Consider the following 17,890-nt stretch of genomic DNA (forward strand, 5'->3'; position numbering starts at 1 on the left):
TATATATATATATATATATATATATATATATATATATATATATATATATATATATGTGTATATGTATACTTTAATGTCCTAAACTCTTTTTACACATATGTCGAATTGTTAAGTTCTCTCCCTTTCTCGCATTTAAATAATTTAATCAAGAGAAATATATTATCTCAAATTTAAAAGAAACAAACATGTATATGCATGTATATACATACATACATGTATATACATGTATGCATATATATGTATAAAATAAGAAATACGATCGAATAAAAATGAAATGTTACATATTTAATTTTTGCCAGCAATTAGTAGCACATATATTATAATTTTCGTAAAACATTTATTGAAGTTTCATTCATGTTGTACCCATGTAAAAAGCAAAGTACTATGTTTTTACTGATTTTATCTGAAATTTTTGCTTGCATGTCAATCTGAAATTCCAGCTTTGATTTCGGGTATCATACAATTCGTCGGTACTGTCGTGATCATAGTATTGTTTATATCGTCATTATCTACTACCCTATTAAAGATCTGATTTTTACATTTTTCGAATTCTTCTACCATCTCGTGGAGCTCTCGGTCACCGTTTATGGTTATGATTGGTGCTGGCACCAGCCTCAATGTCTGATGATACAGCCATTCGTCGTGAAGTTGATGAATTTGTTTCAAATATTCCAACGACACTGTGTTCTCTTCCTTTCGTCCTCGTTTCTTCATTCTCTCGTATACAATCTCTGGTGTTGTTTTTAAATATACTAGACAAGAAATAAAGAATAGAGATATATGTGTATATGTTGCAATATGTCTTCTGATGTCTTTTAGTTTAAAATGTTTCTTGTTATATATATATGTGTGTATATATATATACACATATATACATGTATATATGTATAAAATGGTACATACCTATCAAGTCAGTTTCAATATTGGCGTTTCTCAAGCACCAATTATACCACTCTTCCAAGATAGATACTTCAGCATTGCTCAGCAGATTTTTACGCTTTAGATTTTCAACAAAACACATCGCGCTATAGACAGACCTCTCCATAATTTTGAATGGTGAGGGTGTCATACAAGTATGCAGTTGAAGCATTGTCAATTGCACATATGATTGAAATAAGTAAGCATAACGAGTTTGATTTTTATACATTAATTCCTGAAATATATTATATTGTTTGCTATTGTGTACCCCATTATTGAACATATCCATCAAGCCATATTTTATATATTGATTCTTTCATAATTACAATAAAGCATTTATCTTTATTAGCACATATATTTATCTTCTATAAGTATATTATGTATAAAACATACATAATAAAAGAATGTGATAAATACAAATTTATTTTCTGACTCACCAATAAATTTGTCCCAGAAACATCACGCCAAAGTTCAACTGGTTCTTCCAATACTGTGACATTATCAAATTTCTTGAAGTGACTTAGAAATGTTGTTTTGCCACTTCCTATGTTGCCTTCGACGCATACCGTAAAGGGACGCTTGTATAACTTGCCAGCGGAGTCAGACATTTTTATCAACGCTTTGAGAGCTGCTTTGCCTGAAAGATACAACACATGACTGTATTATGCTAAAAATACATTATCCACTTGATTTAATAAAAGATACATTATCCATCAGATTTAATAAAAGAAATAGTTCTAACTACAGATACAATAATCGTTTTCTCAGAAGAGATACAATAATCGTTTTCTCAGAAGAAGTTTATCAATAAAGTAAATAATTTTCAAATGTTTCTTTTCTTAGGATTAAATTAATAATAATATAAAATAATTATATCTTTGTATAAAGACAACAAATACAAGTTTTGACGAAGTTTACGTTATGAGTCTATCGTTATTTCTACGTGGAAGCAATGGCATATTTTTATTATAGTAAATACTGACGATTAATAGAATTGACCGAATAAGTTTATACAGATTATTACACCAATGTCATATTAAGCACTTCATTACCTATCACAATAATCACGAATTGAGATTTGTTGTTTATTTGCCTGTATACACAAACAACTTTTGCGTTGAGACTCGATCCTGTTACCGTAACGTTATCTCGAGAAACTTTACTGACGCTGCAATGTTCTTTTAATAGTCACAAGACCATTCGTCGATCTTTTTATCGAGGAAGAGCGACGATGATCCGTGCAGCACAGATAACCGATGACTGTTGTAAGTTTTTACCGCCAAAATATTCCCGCCACGCGTGGTCACTATTTTAAACGATTGTTGCCACGATGAGAAGCGCCACCTATGTTCACTCGTGAACATAGTCTGCGGTTTCCATGGGTACGTTCAAGGAGCTCGCTATCAACGCCATCGTGTCACTCTATCTTTATTGTATACTAAGGAGCGATAAAGATAGAACCACGCGGTAGTGTTGGTAACGTGCTCCTCGAACACTCCATAAAGAAATGAATACTGTGAATGGGTTGCATTTTGGAAGGTTGATCGTGAAAATTTCCCTCCAGCATAATCTCATGAAAAATAAAAACTTTTGAATGTTTTCGATTTTTATTTTTCATGAGTGAAAAAAAGGAAAATTCGTAATCGGCCTATAATATTAACATCGCTCATTAAGTGTTCAAATAAAGCTTTTCGATTAATTGGTTTGTACCTTCAAATCTTGATCGAATCTGAAGGTATGCACAAACTGAATTCAAGACCTCACTGAACGCTTATAGTGCTGAATGTACGTGACGTTTTTGGGAAGAGAGCGAGAGAGAAACATTCTTTCTATTTCATTGACCTATTATCAATTATTCACTAGTGATGACAAATATGTACGATTCGACATTAATCATACGGTAATAAGGAACTTGTAGTACGATTCTGTAACTCTTAATAAGTGTCGTTAATAGTAATTATATCAATTGTATCTAACGCAATAGACGCCGGTAAGGTTGTACCACATGACAACACAAGTAAAATCTTCGCGAGAGAATGATACTTACCGGTGGAAGACATTGTTACTGGTTCTCAATGCAAGTAAGCGCCACAATATTTGGAATTTTAGATGATGAACATTACAGGTTAACTAAAAGCGACGTTAGACATTCTTGACTACACATGTTCAATAGATTCAACCTGCGCATGATCTGTTTGTCCAGATTGTATCATAACAGGTTTGTTCTTTATAATAGTGAATTTGGTTGCTTGCACTAGTGCACACTAAGCTTGTTTATAGTATGTTATTATATTTAGAGATTATCTTAAATAAATTTTCAAATATTTCTAACCAGTAATATAATATGTACAACATCCGTACGAATCATTTTATTAGCTAAAATGTGTCTAAATATATATTTAAGATACGATCTTAAATATAAGAATGTACTGTAAACGAGACTTAGTACACACTCAGTGCGTATAAGTGCAAGCTACCGAATTGGGTGTATATCAGTTGGACACGGGGCAATTGACACAGTCCAATCACAAGTCGCTGTTCCAAGGGACCCTACAAAAGTCTCTAATCACACGGTGCTGTGATTGGCTGTGTCCAAATGCACCCCTCCCTTTCTGATCGAGATCATAGCACCCATGAGGTAAAAGTGAAGACCGCTAACCATAAGTCTTCTGTACATGAAAAGTAGACTCGTGACCCAAGAATAACTGAAGTACAATGACATTATTGCCCATTTTCAGTCATTCCGTATGACATATATAGATGTTTATGCTAAAATATCAATTTTACAATTATCTGGATATTTTATATACAATAAAGTGCATTGAACTACGAAATTATGCTTTTGTGGAACTATGTTAAATTTTAATTTATACAAATTTGACAATTCTATTTAACTTGCTGTCTTGGCTCTTATTTTGTTGGCAACAACAATATAATTCGATAACACATAAAATAAAATTTTTTGAAAAAGAAAGTCGAAAGTATGGGATTAGGTGAATAACTTATTATACAATAAAATGAAGAATAATTCAAAAATAAATTATTTATTTATGCTAAATTATTTAATTATTTATTTACATTAAAGATAAATTATATATTTATTTATGTTCTTTTCATATAAAGAATGTTTATCGGTTGGACTTAGCAACACGTTCTAACTCGTCCTTCTTCTTGATCGCATACGAATTTGATGAACCTTTGGCCGCATTGATAAGTTCATCGGCTAAGCATTCGCCAATAGTTTTGATGTTACGGAACGCAGCTTCCCTCGCGCCAGTGCACAACAGCCAAATAGCCTGGTTAACACGTCGTAATGGGGACACGTCCACGGCTTGCCTTCTTACAGTACCAGCGCGACCAATACGTGTAGAGTCTTCCCTTGGACCTGAGTTGATGATGGCTGTGACGAGAACCTAAAGTACAAATATTCCAAGAGTGACACCAATTATGCAGTAAAATGATCAAATACAAATTTACACAGCTATAAATTTAAAAAAAAAAAAAAACAAAACAAATTGTAACACAGTATATCTTCAAATTGGACTGATTTGAATTTTTTTTTATACTCAACTGTGCATTTATAGACTGAAATATAAGAGATTTGAAATAACTATTGAACTCACCTGTAGAGGATTCTCACCAGTGAGAAGGTGGATAATCTCAAAGGCATGTTTCACAATTCGCACAGCCATTAATTTCTTTCCATTATTTCTGCCGTGCATCATGAGTGAGTTTGTAAGACGTTCCACAATAGGACACTGGGCTTTCCTGAAGCGTTTAGCTGCATAACGTCCAGCTGAATGTGGAAGGTATTTGGCGTTCTTCTCCTTAACAGCAATGTAATCTTGCAAGGACATGTCATTCACTTGCACATCGTCACAGTTCCAACGCCCGAACAACTTGATCTCAGGTAGTTCAGCCATCATGGTAACTGGTAGTGTATTGGTGGTGGTCACCACCATATCTTCAAACCCTTCTTTATCCTCCATTGTTTATCTAGGAAATAAAAGGAGAATGTTAATAATATTAGTAACAGAACAATGTTAACAAATCAGTTAAAATCAAAACAATTCTCCTGTTTATATCACCAATAGTTTATATACTCTGTTTATATCATCAAAAAGTTACTCTGTTTTAAGATACATTAATCACAATATAAATATGAAAGAAAGAAAATGATCTGAGAAATCACATAATTCCAACATAAAATACAATCTTATGTTGTATTGAAATAATAAATGTTAAAGTATTCAAAACAATATAAAGAAAAATGAACTTCTCGATGAACAATAAAGGATGAATTTTTAACAAATTATACAATATAATTTGTGCACTAAGAGGCAACGTTAGAGAAGCATGATTTATATTCCCAAAAGCATCTACACGTAGTCTGAACCTACACTTCGTGCCGGAACGAAAAAATTCGATATCTCACGATACACTTTCGTACTGTAACAAGTGAATCGCAACCGGGGCAAGACTAACGAACAGAATTCTCCAAAGAAATGTTTGACGAACAACGAAGCTAGCAAACATGTGGCCACGTGGTCACATGTACCGTACTCGGGCGTGAGTTAATCGCGCGAAAACTAATTTACATTTTGTACCTGTACAATCAGTAGCTACAGAGTACCTCTTAATCGTCACCAAACGTTTGCTCTGTCTAATTCCAGCACTATTGCCCGGCAAATTACCTTGGTGTAACAATATTTTCTATTGTAAAACTTACGTTCACGTTTAGATTCGTATAAGCGTGAACAGGAAAAGGACATTGCATCAGTATCGCCATCTGCCCATACACACTCGTTTCCGATCTTGCTGGTCAAATTAACATCTGTACAAAGAAACGCATTGAAATTGGAAGGAATACTTTAAATATTCTTCAGCCTTCTTTAACATTAAAAAAGTGGATAATGTCAATTAATAAGTTCGCTATGTGTGAGAAATTCTGATAAAAATAAATATTGGAAAGATACAGTCGCTGATTTGCTCGGCATCGATAATATGTTATTATAGATCAGAAACTTTATGAATATTTCGTGACTCCTCGCGGGAGAATCACTCATTGGCAGAAAAGAAGAAAACAGAGCCAATCAGGCTAGTGGCCGTTCTCATCGGGTGTATATCAGTTGGACACGGGGCAATTGAACACAGTCCAATCACAAGTCGCTGTTCCAAGGGACCCTACAAAAGTCTCTAATCACACGGTGCTGTGATTGGCTGTGTCCAAATGCACCGTGTCCAAGTGCACCGCTCCCACCGAATTCGCTATAACTGAACTAATAGCGTGTTCGACTGGCTGAGTTAATCGCTCCAAGAGCGATTAATGACGTCATAAGTCTCTACTAACCAATCATAAAGCTTATTTAAAGTACTTGTTTGACCAATAAACATAGGTTGAATAAGCAGAGTGGGTTAGCCCAGGGCTGTATTCAAATCCCCCACCCGGGTGTATTCTATTACTAGAAATGCTATAGTATATGTAACATATACTATAGTGTTTTTAGTAATAGGTGCACCCAGATGAGGAATCTGAACGCACTCCAGAGCCAGTCGAACGTGCTATAACATATAACTAATGCGTACTTTCGGAGTTAAGGTTGGTGATGGCCGTAATCCGTTAACTTATGCCGGAACTGTAAAAAATTGATCAATCATAGTCAATTATCCTTCTATAATTCGACTATGATTGATCAATTTTTTACGGATCCGGCATAAGTTAATAGATTCTGCGCGCACCACGCGGAGTCACTGGTTCTCGCAGACCAGTGCGATGCGCGACGCGACACACGATATACAACGAGCGATATCCAATGAGCGTATTGGTATTCCAGAAAAGCTGTACGCTCATTGGATATCGCGCATTGCATATCGAGTGTCGCGTTGCAAATCGCGCTGGCTGCGAGAGCCATCAGACGGATGGACAGAAGCGTCTCTGTGTGAGAAGTGGAAGGAGTAAAATGCCAATGCGCCCGGACAAGATTTCCCAGCTCTGGGTGGGACCCGATTGACCACGATACGATTGGACACAGATTGTAATGATTGGTTCGATCTAGTAATTTACTAGATAATTCTTTACATCGGTTGGTTGTGTCCAATCGTACTGTGGTCAATCAGAACGCTCCCTATATGTTACATATACTATAGCACTTCTAGTAATAGAATACACCCGGGTGGGAAATCTGAACGCAGCCCCGAATGCTCTATGTTCTGTCGCCCAAGACTGCGTTCAAATTGATTCAGATTTCTCATTCGGGTGCATTCTATTACTAGAAACACTATAGTATATGGCCGATATTCATAGTTGGTTCTTATATTTAAAACTCTCTTAAGTTCATCTTCAGATACTCCGTAGCCAATGAAATGATCCATACGTCATCTGAAGATAAACTTAAGACGGTCTTAAATATAAGACCCGACTATGAATATCGGCTTATGTTAGGCCTTTGCAGAATGCCAGGCAACAGGCAATAGGAATAGACATTAGCTAATAGGAAAAGGGAATAGAAATAACTGACCAATCCGAATTCCTATTCCCTATTCCTATTGCCTGTTGTCTAGCATTCTGCAAGGGCCTTTACATATACTATAGCACTTCTAGTATTATGGCTCCTGCACACAGGATGCGGTAATGGCTGCGTTCAGCAGAGAAAGCTGCTTTTCAACTATTGTAAAATTCGTGAATCTGATTGGTACATGCTCTTGGATTCAACCAAAATTAAGAGGATACTCCAATCAGATTCACGAATTTTACAACAGTTGCAAAGCAGCTTTTTCTGCTGAACGCAACCAATGAGTGCGTTCAGCGCACTCAACAGTTGCACAACAGTTGAGTAAATGTTCGTCAATGTAATTGGTCTAGATTTAGGGATCTAACAGTAAGAACCAATAATCGCTAATTGCTCACTGAACGCTTTTTCCGCTGAACATGCCCAATGTTTGCTGCGCGGCGGAAGTTCGCGCGACAGCCAATCAATATGCTATTTTCCGTAATAACCTTCTAGCTCTTACGGAAAAACAATATATTGATTGGCTGTCGCGCGGACTTCCGCCGCGCGGCAAGCATTACCGCGTCCTGTGTGCAAGAGCCATCACTTACACTTCCGTCACTCTTCGTTTACACTTTATTTATTCTCCAATTTGTATCAGGGAGAAAGAGAGCGAGAATAGAGGGGCTATAGTTTTTTTTTGACACTTTTTTGTTGCGCGTGCATTCATTTCTCATTTCCATAATATTATAAAGCGCAACAACACCCCGACTTATACTGGCAAGTAAAAGTTTTACTTAAATCTTATTGCACACTTTAGGCTTGTTTTTTGTAGCTGCGCTGCCGAACTAGTGCAATAAGTTAGAGTGAGAAAACGTATATTTGTCTCACTTCAATATATTGCACCAGTTCAGTAGTGCAGCTACAAAGAACAGATCTTTTGTCTGTGCAGAAAGAGACAGAGTTCAACGGGACTGCGTTCAGATTTCCCACACGGGTGTATTCTATTACTAGAAGTGCTATAGTATATGTAACATATAGGGAGCGTCCCGATTGACCACGGTACGATTGAACACAACCAATCGATGAAAAGAATTATCTAGTGAATTACTAGGTCGAACCAATCATTACAATCTGTGTCCAATCGTATCGTGATTAATCGTGGTTAATCGGGTCTCACCCGGGGCTGTACACTCGTGGTCTGAAAGATTTGTGTACCGATTGTAAATTTTGAAACGCATCCCAACTTCAGGAGAAAGACAACCACTGCTTGACACGCCAGCGCCGCCGCTTATTACGAGAGCAGGGTCCTTATTCTTGAAATAGTTACGTATATGTAAGTTTATTGCGCAGTTTAATCATACCATAAAATAGTTGCGCAGTAAAACTTACTTATACGCAACTATTTCAAGAATAAGGGCTCAGAAGGATGGCATGTACCGTATATGCCATCCTTCTGGGCAGAGATCATGTAACTTTTCCCCTAGGGCGGAAACGTGAAAAGTGAAAAGTTTCACGTGAACTTGTGATCACGTAACTCTGTGAAACGTGGAAACGTGAAACTTTCCACATGAACTTGTTAGCCATGAAATGTGCTGGCGGAAAAATGAAACTTTAGTGACATGATGAATACGGAATATATTATGCTACTGTTGTGATGAAATACAGGAAACATAACAATCCTAAGATTATAGCGATGTTTTTAAGGTCATATGTTCTACAGCCGATGGATATAGCTGATTTGGCCGATATTGAAATCGTATAGGAACCATGTTTAGTGATTTGTGTTTTTTACGCATAGAGTTACTTGATTGCGTGAACAATGAAAAACTTTACGTGAAATCGATAGAGCGAAAAGTAAAAAGTTCCATTCGAAGTTACGTGATCGCTGCCCTGAAGTTGGGACGCGTTCCGAAATCTACAAAAAATCAGTGCACAAACCTTTCAGACCACGAGTGTACATATTGGCTTCTCTTTTCTGACTATATGCGGAGTCTATGTAGGCTGCGTTCCGAAATTCACTGCCATTATTGAAATTCTATAATATACGTAACATGAACTATAAATGTTCAGTACTGGAAGTGCATTTCGAAACGCAGCCATATATTATGTCTAGGATCTCTTTCTACATGTTGGCTTCACTTTTCTGACCGTATGCGGAGTCCATGTATACTATGTCCATGGGAAATACTCTGTTTTGATTGGTGCATTTTGATCCATCTTCAGAAATGCACCAATCAGAATAGAGTATTTCCATTCAGCAAACAATCCAGCACGAAAACAAGCATCGTGTGCTGCTAGCTTTAATAATCTACTTTCGTCGCGTGTAGTAGTTCCAGTATAGTTAAAAAGAACAAACTGGAACAAACCTTATCTCTATGTATCTGATATCGACGTGAGAAATATTATGGAGTGTCATCACAAAGCGCAGTTTGACGCAATTTAAGGGCACGACGTTAGCTCGTCATTTCAATACATTTCATACAAAGCACAAATATTTAAACTTATAGTTGTGGTGATTTTTACATTCCAAGAATATAATACATGTATTAATGTATTTTTATAATTATTGATTGTCAAAGTTATACTCGCATCAATCTTCACATTTTGATTGTCCCTTAGAAAGTCAACAGTCACTATTTCTACTGTTCTTGAGGTAAGAGTCCTTTTCAGAAATATATACATTAAATAGGTGAAAAGAAATACAAAACAATTGTTCAAGATCAAAATCAACATTTAATTATTGTAGATGATATAATATTGCTTTAAGCAGAATATCTAGAACTTTGTATTTTTCAATGTAAATTGTTTCTCTGATTTTAGATTGTGAAGTATAATTCAAGGTCAAAATGGTTTGCGTTCCATGCTTTGCTATTCCTATATTGCTGATAATATGGAGATTCTTAATACAACCATTATTGATCAAATTGTGGCAATTAAGGAATCAAGGGAAAGAAACCAAGGAGGAACAATCATGCCCAGTTCTGGTGAAAGAATGTAAAAATGGGACATGTACCTTGTCCTGGAAAGATAATCGTGATGATGTAAAAAAGGAAGATTGAGTTTTTTTTCTTTATTGGAATATGTATATGTGATTTGTGCAATCAATATAGATTACTTTAATGTTTACACTTGGTTGCAATGTTATATGAGGCTGTAGGAGAAGCCCAAGTAATTATTTAATATCTGAATTATCTTTTCATGTATATATAAAGAAAAAAATGAGATTAAATATAAATATAGCTCCTTCAAAAAAAAAAAAAAAAATCATTTCACTTTTGTCTAAAATTTCCTGTTAAAATTAATATTTAATAAGTTAAATAATAAATTCTAGAGAGTGATTCATTCTCGGAATATGAATCTTAAAAAAATATGAAGATACATATAAAATGAGATTAGAAAATTCTTATCACACAGTGTCATTTATTTATAAATTTTATCAGAAAATACTCAATACAATAAACAAATGTTGTAAATTTTGCGGAAATCTTCAGTATACATAATTCTGTAAAAATCTTGGTAACATATTTGATCTACTACTATTCAGCTTGACATTTTATTCATTTTATAGATATTTATATTATCAGAATACAAAAAATAACAATATATGGAAGTATTATGGATAGAGATCTCTTGTTACCTTGTTTTCTCTTTTATTTGTGTTTCTGATAACAAATGCTTATTGAGTGTAAGATAGAACTAGTCTAAAATGAAGTACAGTAATAAAATTATGGACATTTGTAAGATAATGTATGAACTTACACAGGTATAGTTAAACTAATTTCTTAACAAGTACTTAAACGTTATACAAATTTAATAAACCTTCCTAAGTTCGATGTCGAATATGAGCGTGCTATTACCAGGAATGATAGGAGGAGAACCTTGTGCTCCATATCTGTAAAAAAAAAAACATTATTTAAATTCATATACACATATGCATATAGAACCTATAATAAACAATGGAATGAGCTATTTGAATAAGAGGCGATTAAAAGATAGAAATGAATGATAATATGAAATTTTAAATAAAAATGGAAAGTCAAATGAACAATTTATACATACGCCATGTTAGGTGGTATCGTAATACGACGCTTTCCACCAACTTTCATTCCGGAGATTCCTATATCCCAACCCTTAATCACTTCTCCTTTACCAAGACGAAATTTAAAACCTTCTCCTTCTAATGTTGAATCGATCTTCTTCCCATTCTTCAAGCGGCCAAAACTGTAAACAGCAACGAATTTTCCTGGTTGCGCCACTGCACCGTTGCCAACTTTCCTTTCCTCTACTAGCACACCACCTGCTAAGACTCGCTTCTTCACCTCGTTTTGAGCATTTTGTTGATGTAGTAGTTTCTGTTCTGCTTTATTCTTTTTTTCTTGTTTACCTTGTTGATCTTGCTTAACTTCTTTTCCGTTTGTTAGTTTTTGCTTATCGTGCTTCTTCTTTGACTGCTGTGATTGTTGTTGTGGCTGTTGTTGTAGCTGCTCTTGGACCTGTTTCCTCTTCTTTTCATGCTGCTGAGGTATAGGTTTCATTGGTTTTTTTTGTTTCTGCTTCTCATTGTCCTCCTCTTCTTCGTCTTCCTCATCTTCTTCATCTTCGTCATCTTCATCTTCTTCATCTTCCTCATCTTCGTCAGTATCATCTACATTATCTTCATCATCTTCGTCCTCGGAATCTTCAGTATCATCTTCGTCGATTCCATCCTCTTCAAGATCATCGTCGTCGTCGTCATCAGACTCTACAATCTCTTGCTGTTTGAGACGTTTCAATTCTTTACCTTGTTTTGGTGATTCTATAGCTTTTCTTTTCGAAAGTTTCTTGTTTACTTTTTCTTCTTCTTCAACCTGCTCATTTTCCAATTCATCAAATTGATCTATGTATTTGTTAAATTCACTTGTATCTTCATCCATAATTAAGTACCCAGTCAGATGAACATGACCTTGACCATTGCATGTGAATGATATCTTAGTCCCTTCTTGAAAATTTAAATCGAGCGGTACTTGCCATATAGAGCCCTTTTTTAAACTGCATAGCAGATAGTTTCGATCTCCGTAACACAATATTACTTGTACTACTTCATCATCTGTATCATGAAACATGTATCCGTAAGAACACAAATAAATATTGTTGTAGATATTAGGTTGCTTGTGATAAAATTATAATTTGTCAACTATAATTACATAGTATTTTAATAAGTAACTTTTTTACATATTTTCTGTCATGTATATGTGTGTGTATACATATACATATATATGTATATGTGTGTATATATATATATACACATATTACAAATAATTTTATAATAATAATACCACAATTGCATTTATGCACTATTTGTGATACATATTTTTTAAATTAATTAATTTATTAATCAAATATATATATATTTGAATTTTTAATCACATTTTAGTTATCAAAAATGATTTTAAAAATAAACGCTTAATATAATAAAAAATTACTGTAAAGTTATCCTCCAGAGAGATGTTTGAACGAACTACCGCAAATGTTATAAATTGTAATCTTAATATTTAAAGGTTAACGTAATCTTTTTTAATGCTAACCTAAAATTTCACGGTGCATTATTTGTTATAACATACATATATATTTCGATATTTTACGTCGGTATACAGTATGTGAACAAATTAATTTATCGAAATACATATCAAACAAGATATATTTTAGTCAAGATCAACGTAATTTTTAAGCGTAATTTCTAATGTTTAACTTACCGGCAGTTGAGAGATCTAAACTTGCCATCGACACGTGGAACGCATTTTCTACGGTTTGCGAATACCGTTTATTTGGTTCCATTATCAAGCCTGCAACGTGAAACCGAGAAAGAGAGTAATAAGAATAATAATTATATATGAGTAATTTTATAAATTTTACTTTAAAGCGCGCAATTTTCAGCAAGCACATGGCAATGCTGTCTCGCAACATGCTTGATCGGCAAACCTCTATTCGAGCAATATTTACGTTTGTATTTACGAATTTGTTAAGTATAAAATTATATTTTACTTACCCCAAAACATTTTGGCTGATTGTTATTTACAGGATTTCTTTGAATAAAATAAAACGTATAATATAATATCCCAACCGTTGGAATTCAAGCTACGTTCATGCAGCTCTGACGAAGTACCGAAATGACCGTAGACAATGTTGTACAATGATGGGTGAAGGAAAGAAGTGATGGAAAATTTGCACATGCGTAGAAAGACTTCAGCCTTCAATTATTGGCTGAGCGCACTATGACTTAAGTGGCCCTACGCCATTGCTCATACATGCAAACTGCGTTTTATCATAGGTCTGTTATTTTTAGCTGCACTGCCTAAACTGATGTTGACTGTGCAATAGGTCTATTCTTTTTAATTAAACTGATTGATTAGAGCACGCTGGTGCTATAAGTTATGCAGGATTCACATCGCGTCCGATGTCCGACATACGACATCCGATATCCAATAGGAGAACAGCTTTCTAATATAAAATTCAATTCTCCATACGGTGTGAATCCTGCATTAGTCCCAACCTAGGGTGCGTTCAGATTCCTCATCCGGGTGCACTCTATTACTAGAAACACTATAGTATATGTGACATATACTATAGCACTTTTAGTAATAGAATACACCCGGGTGGGGAATCTGAACGCAGCCCTACAATAGGTATAGTAAGCTTTAAGCAGGGAGCATATACTTTTCCATAAAAACATAATGCACAACACATGATAAAATAGACCAATCAGAGTCCTTCATTTTCATCATGGCAATAGAAATGAGAACTCTGATTGGTCAATTTTCTTATGCGTTGCGCATCATGCCTTTATGCAAGAGTGTGTGCTCCCCGCTTTAAGCTTTAAGAAATTGACCAATCATAGTCGAAATATAGAAGAATAATCAATCGTAATTGGTTAATTTCTTACGGCTTAAAGCTTATTACACTTATTGTAGATCGGGACTTATGCTATGCACTTGCAGTTATGCCATTTCATGTGCGTTGGGCTTGAGGGTCTTCACACACAAATTGATATAATAGTAACGTAAAAGGCCATCTACGTTAGTTGCAAGTTGCGAATCGGTAAGAAAATTAACTAATCACAGTGAATTTTTGCAAGATTAATCGACTGTGATTAGTTAATTTTCTTGCCGACTTGCAACATGTAACTAATGTAGAATGACCTTAAGAATTGACCAATCACGTTGAGAATCATCGAATCATTAGGTCGCCATTTTTATGAATACTCGATCGTAACTGGTCTATTCTTAAGCCCATTCTACAATTGCGTAAGCGTAGTCGTGATCGTAAGAGTCAACCAATCCAAATGTTTTATTTACTGATTGCTTTATTCTGATTGGTTGTCGTAATCACATACAACCACTTACAACCACGTTCACACAATTGTAGAATGGGCTTTACGTATGCTTACGTTACTGTTATGTCAATTTGTGTGAAATCTCTTAAACTGGTGGCATCAGCCAATCACAGTCGTTGATTCTTGGACCGTAAGAAGAATCAATGACTGTGATTGGTCAATTTGCTAACTGCTTACGTTTACTGCTTAAGTTTTTCTATGTGCCACCAGCTTTAGAGCCTTCACGCACAATTGACATATCAATAACGTAATGGCTCCTGCACACAAAACGCGGTAATGCTTGCCGTGCGGCGGAAGTCCGCGCAGCAGCCAATCAATATGTTGTTTTTCCGTAAGAGAAAAGATTTTTACGGAAAGCAGCATATTGATTGGCTATCGCGCGAACTTCCGCCGCGCGGCAAACATTACCGCGTCTATGTGCAGAAGCCACCCAGACAGCAAGATCTTCTGAGGACGTCCTAAGGACGTCCTGAGGACGAAGAATGTCCTCAGGACGTTCTCAAGATGTCCTCTGGACATCTGTGCTATTAGGTCATAAGCGGGGAACACACACTCTTGCATAAAGGCATAATGCACAACGCATAAGAAAATTGACTAATCAGAGTTCTCATTTCTATTGCCATGATGAAAATGAAGGACTTTGATTGGTTTATTTTCTCATGCGTTGTGCATTATGTCTTTATGGAAGAGTATGTGTTCCCCGCTTTACAGCGCGTAAGTGCCTAAAAAGAACGCAGCCGTAATATTAATATTTATTCAAAATTGCTCTCTCTCTCTCTCTTTCAGAAAAGTCTCAAATATTAACTGATTTAGATACGTTGTAAAATATCAAATTATATGCACGCATAATAAATTATTACATTCTAAAATGAGACGTTATTGCATATTATGCGGAAGAGACTCGGCAAAAGACAATGGAAAAATATAAGTATTATGAATTTAAGCGTTTATCATTTTGAGTTTATCTATACAACTATTGCTAAATGTTTAATGATCTCTAAATTTAATAATTTAACCACAGGTTTTTAATAAAACTATATTTAATCGACTTGTTTTTATGTGTAAATGAATGACAGATTTCATAACCTTTAACGCGTAACAAAATTCATTAAAAAACTTTTATTGACGGATAACTTTTGGAATTTTCTACACACGAGAACAAACTGATGAAGTATAGTGTTATTTAAATTTTAGATGAGATCCTCAAAGTAAATCTTCATTTTATATACTTATATCTATATATTCGGGTGTGTGTGTGTTTGTGTGTGTAAGGGAGAAACTAATATTGTAAATATATTTAAATACATATTTTACTTATACATATTTACAGATTTCCTAAAGATATAGTACGAAGGAAAATATGGTTAAAATTGTGTAAAGTAGATGAAAGACATAACTTCCTGTACTATCCTTTGCAACAAACATTTTAAAGAAAATTTTTCTGATTAGAGCAGGAGACAATTATAAAATTTAAAAACTAGATCATTACCATCTATTGATGTATCAGATAAAATTGAAAAAAAGTATGCTTTATATGTGTTATATATAGAATTTCTATGTATATTTTTGAAAAACAAAAAAAACTATATTTGGTATTTTAAACTTTTGTAGCCCAATACTTTGCTTGTTTTCTGAATTTGGATAAGTTTCAGGTTACCTTGCTCCATGAAAAAGTGAACTGAAATGTTTATGAAATGTTGGAACCAAACACAAGGAAGACGCGGTCCAAACCAAGAAAATAAGCAAAGTAAGAAAGACTGTATCTTATATTTTATTTTTCAGTTAAGAAATTAATATATTTTCATATTACTTCATATGTAAATGTTATATATAGAGGATATAAACTTTTGTGATTATGGATTTAGGTTAGGTCAGGAAATGAATGCTACAAATTCAAGTAATTTATGTCATGAAAGTGATGAAAATCCAATATTAAATAAGAAGCAAACCAATATTAGTAAGTTGGAATAATCTATATATTATTTATAAGTAATATAATGAAATATATATAATATACATGTATATGTAGATATTCACATTAATAATTATATAGTATTGTTAATTCTCTCTCTAGATATATGTGCAACATCAGAATCTATTGTGATAAAGGATATAGAAAAAACAATTTGATATCCTGGTGATATCAATACATCCTTCCTGGAAATAACTCAGAAAACTGAAATAGCTTTAAATACAGCTAAAAAGGCCATTTTAAATCAGAGAAAAAAAAAACATTACAACATGCATTTAATAAATACAGAAAGTAAGGCGTTTAAAGAATCTGGTGGAACAATTAAAAAAAAACAATTTAATCAGTGATAATGTCACAAAAATTTGATTGGCATTGTCGTGTATATTATTATTTTCTGTTTAATGATAAAAAGTTAGACATGAGATAAAATGATGTTGTAGTTAAGCAAGTTGACTAATAGTATTACACATAATTTGCTACAGCCTGTGATCATGTATAGATGTGTATCAACACTCATTTATCAATCTTTGAAATACGCTACAAAAATAATAGTTGCTCTATATACCACATTGAATTATCATTGTATATCTGATCATTTATTTTATATATATATATGTGTGTTACTTTATCATATTACCAAGTAATCCTATATAATATTTGTAACATTTTGTACACATTTTTGTTTTATTTACAGGTCCAAATGTCATACAATACAGGATCTAATAAAGTTAAGAAAAACAGTTAAACGGAACAATTCTCTATGAATCCTTGAGTTTTGAAAATTTATGTTAAAGTATTGATGGAATACTGTTGTCAGTAGTATGGTACAGTGATACACATGTGAATTGCTGTTGCCAAAAAAATAAATCTAAGGAATTTACCTTGTGCCACATTCACAGTTTGTCCTACCATTTTCTGCACACTCATTCATTAACATTCTTTAAAATTCCGCAACAACTACTGCGAAAAGTTTCCAAAACTAGAGGATTTTTTTTCAACTTGATGCTTTACACGAGCGTTGTATTTTTTTAACCGATCGCAAGGAATGTAAACTTCATTTAGCAAGACCATGCATGCTAGGTAACATGCGTATTAGGTGAAAATTTGGCGGGACGTGACTCTGTAGTAGAACGAGAGGAA

The 17,890-nt window shown here is 34.3% G+C and overlaps 3 protein-coding genes and 1 long non-coding RNA gene across 10 annotated transcripts; 1 reads left to right on the forward strand and 3 right to left on the reverse strand.

Annotated features, from left to right (window-relative positions):
- Window positions 1-6: 6 nt before the first annotated feature.
- LOC116842685 (deoxynucleoside kinase-like) lies at window positions 7-3,114 on the reverse strand. Of its 2 annotated transcripts, none has more exons than XM_032812239.1 (4): window positions 2,966-3,114; window positions 1,356-1,555; window positions 904-1,153; window positions 7-752 (listed from the first exon to the last, which is right to left on the reverse strand). In XM_032812239.1, the coding sequence occupies exons 1-4, from the start codon at window positions 2,976-2,978 to the stop codon at window positions 424-426; spliced, it is 792 nt and encodes a 263-aa protein (XP_032668130.1). In that variant the 5' UTR covers window positions 2,979-3,114; the 3' UTR covers window positions 7-423. The 2 variants fall into 2 exon arrangements, with proteins under 2 accessions (XP_032668130.1, XP_032668131.1); XM_032812240.1 differs by lacking the exon at window positions 2,966-3,114 and adding an exon at window positions 1,971-2,211.
- A 909-nt stretch (window positions 3,115-4,023) lies between these two features.
- LOC116842666 (40S ribosomal protein S5) lies at window positions 4,024-5,753 on the reverse strand. Of its 3 annotated transcripts, none has more exons than XM_032812205.1 (3): window positions 5,648-5,753; window positions 4,542-4,914; window positions 4,024-4,331 (listed from the first exon to the last, which is right to left on the reverse strand). In XM_032812205.1, the coding sequence occupies exons 2-3, from the start codon at window positions 4,905-4,907 to the stop codon at window positions 4,047-4,049; spliced, it is 651 nt and encodes a 216-aa protein (XP_032668096.1). In that variant the 5' UTR covers window positions 4,908-4,914; window positions 5,648-5,753; the 3' UTR covers window positions 4,024-4,046. The 3 variants fall into 3 exon arrangements, with proteins under 3 accessions (XP_032668096.1, XP_032668095.1, XP_032668097.1); XM_032812204.1 differs by having other exon boundaries at window positions 5,526-5,686; XM_032812206.1 differs by having other exon boundaries at window positions 5,552-5,667.
- Window positions 5,754-10,809: 5,056 nt separating this feature from the next.
- Window positions 10,810-13,603, reverse strand: LOC116842669 (46 kDa FK506-binding nuclear protein). Its single transcript, XM_032812208.1, has 4 exons — window positions 13,435-13,603; window positions 13,142-13,231; window positions 11,469-12,495; window positions 10,810-11,301 (listed from the first exon to the last, which is right to left on the reverse strand). Exons 1-4 carry the CDS (start codon window positions 13,442-13,444, stop codon window positions 11,220-11,222), a joined length of 1,209 nt encoding a protein of 402 aa, XP_032668099.1. The 5' UTR covers window positions 13,445-13,603; the 3' UTR covers window positions 10,810-11,219.
- A 1,828-nt stretch (window positions 13,604-15,431) lies between these two features.
- LOC116842676 lies at window positions 15,432-17,646 on the forward strand. Of its 4 annotated transcripts, XR_004377757.1 has the most exons (6): window positions 15,432-15,492; window positions 15,565-16,301; window positions 16,431-16,525; window positions 16,644-16,735; window positions 16,853-17,041; window positions 17,445-17,646. It is a non-coding gene; the product is annotated as an uncharacterized LOC116842676 (long non-coding RNA). The 4 variants fall into 4 exon arrangements; XR_004377758.1 differs by lacking the exon at window positions 15,432-15,492 and having other exon boundaries at window positions 15,506-16,301; window positions 16,425-16,525; XR_004377759.1 differs by lacking the exon at window positions 15,432-15,492 and having other exon boundaries at window positions 15,506-16,301; window positions 16,832-17,041.
- Window positions 17,647-17,890: the final 244 nt, after the last annotated feature.

This window comes from Odontomachus brunneus, unplaced genomic scaffold (assembly GCF_010583005.1).
Source record: "Odontomachus brunneus isolate Ranch 3 - 2012 unplaced genomic scaffold, Obru_v1 Obru_scaffold_026, whole genome shotgun sequence".
Taxonomy (NCBI): domain Eukaryota; kingdom Metazoa; phylum Arthropoda; class Insecta; order Hymenoptera; family Formicidae; genus Odontomachus; species Odontomachus brunneus.

Bases quoted from the DNA above. Each gene is read 5' to 3' on its own strand.
- LOC116842685 (XM_032812239.1), bottom strand. The intron at 1,154-1,355 runs GTGAGTCAGAAA...AATATATTTCAG, and splicing joins TTTCTGGGACAAATTTATTG to GAATTAATGTATAAAAATCA. The intron at 753-903 runs GTATGTACCATT...TTTCTTGTCTAG, and splicing joins TATTGAAACTGACTTGATAG to TATATTTAAAAACAACACCA.
- LOC116842666 (XM_032812205.1), bottom strand. From the start codon at position 4,907: ATGGAGGATAAAGAAGGGTTTGAAGATATGGTGGTGACCACCACCAAT. The intron at 4,332-4,541 runs GTGAGTTCAATA...TTTGTACTTTAG, and splicing joins CTGGTGAGAATCCTCTACAG to GTTCTCGTCACAGCCATCAT.
- LOC116842669 (XM_032812208.1), bottom strand. The intron at 12,496-13,141 runs GTAAGTTAAACA...TTCATGATACAG, and splicing joins TTTAGATCTCTCAACTGCCG to ATGATGAAGTAGTACAAGTA. The intron at 11,302-11,468 runs GTATGTATAAAT...TTTTTTTTACAG, and splicing joins ACGATACCACCTAACATGGC to ATATGGAGCACAAGGTTCTC.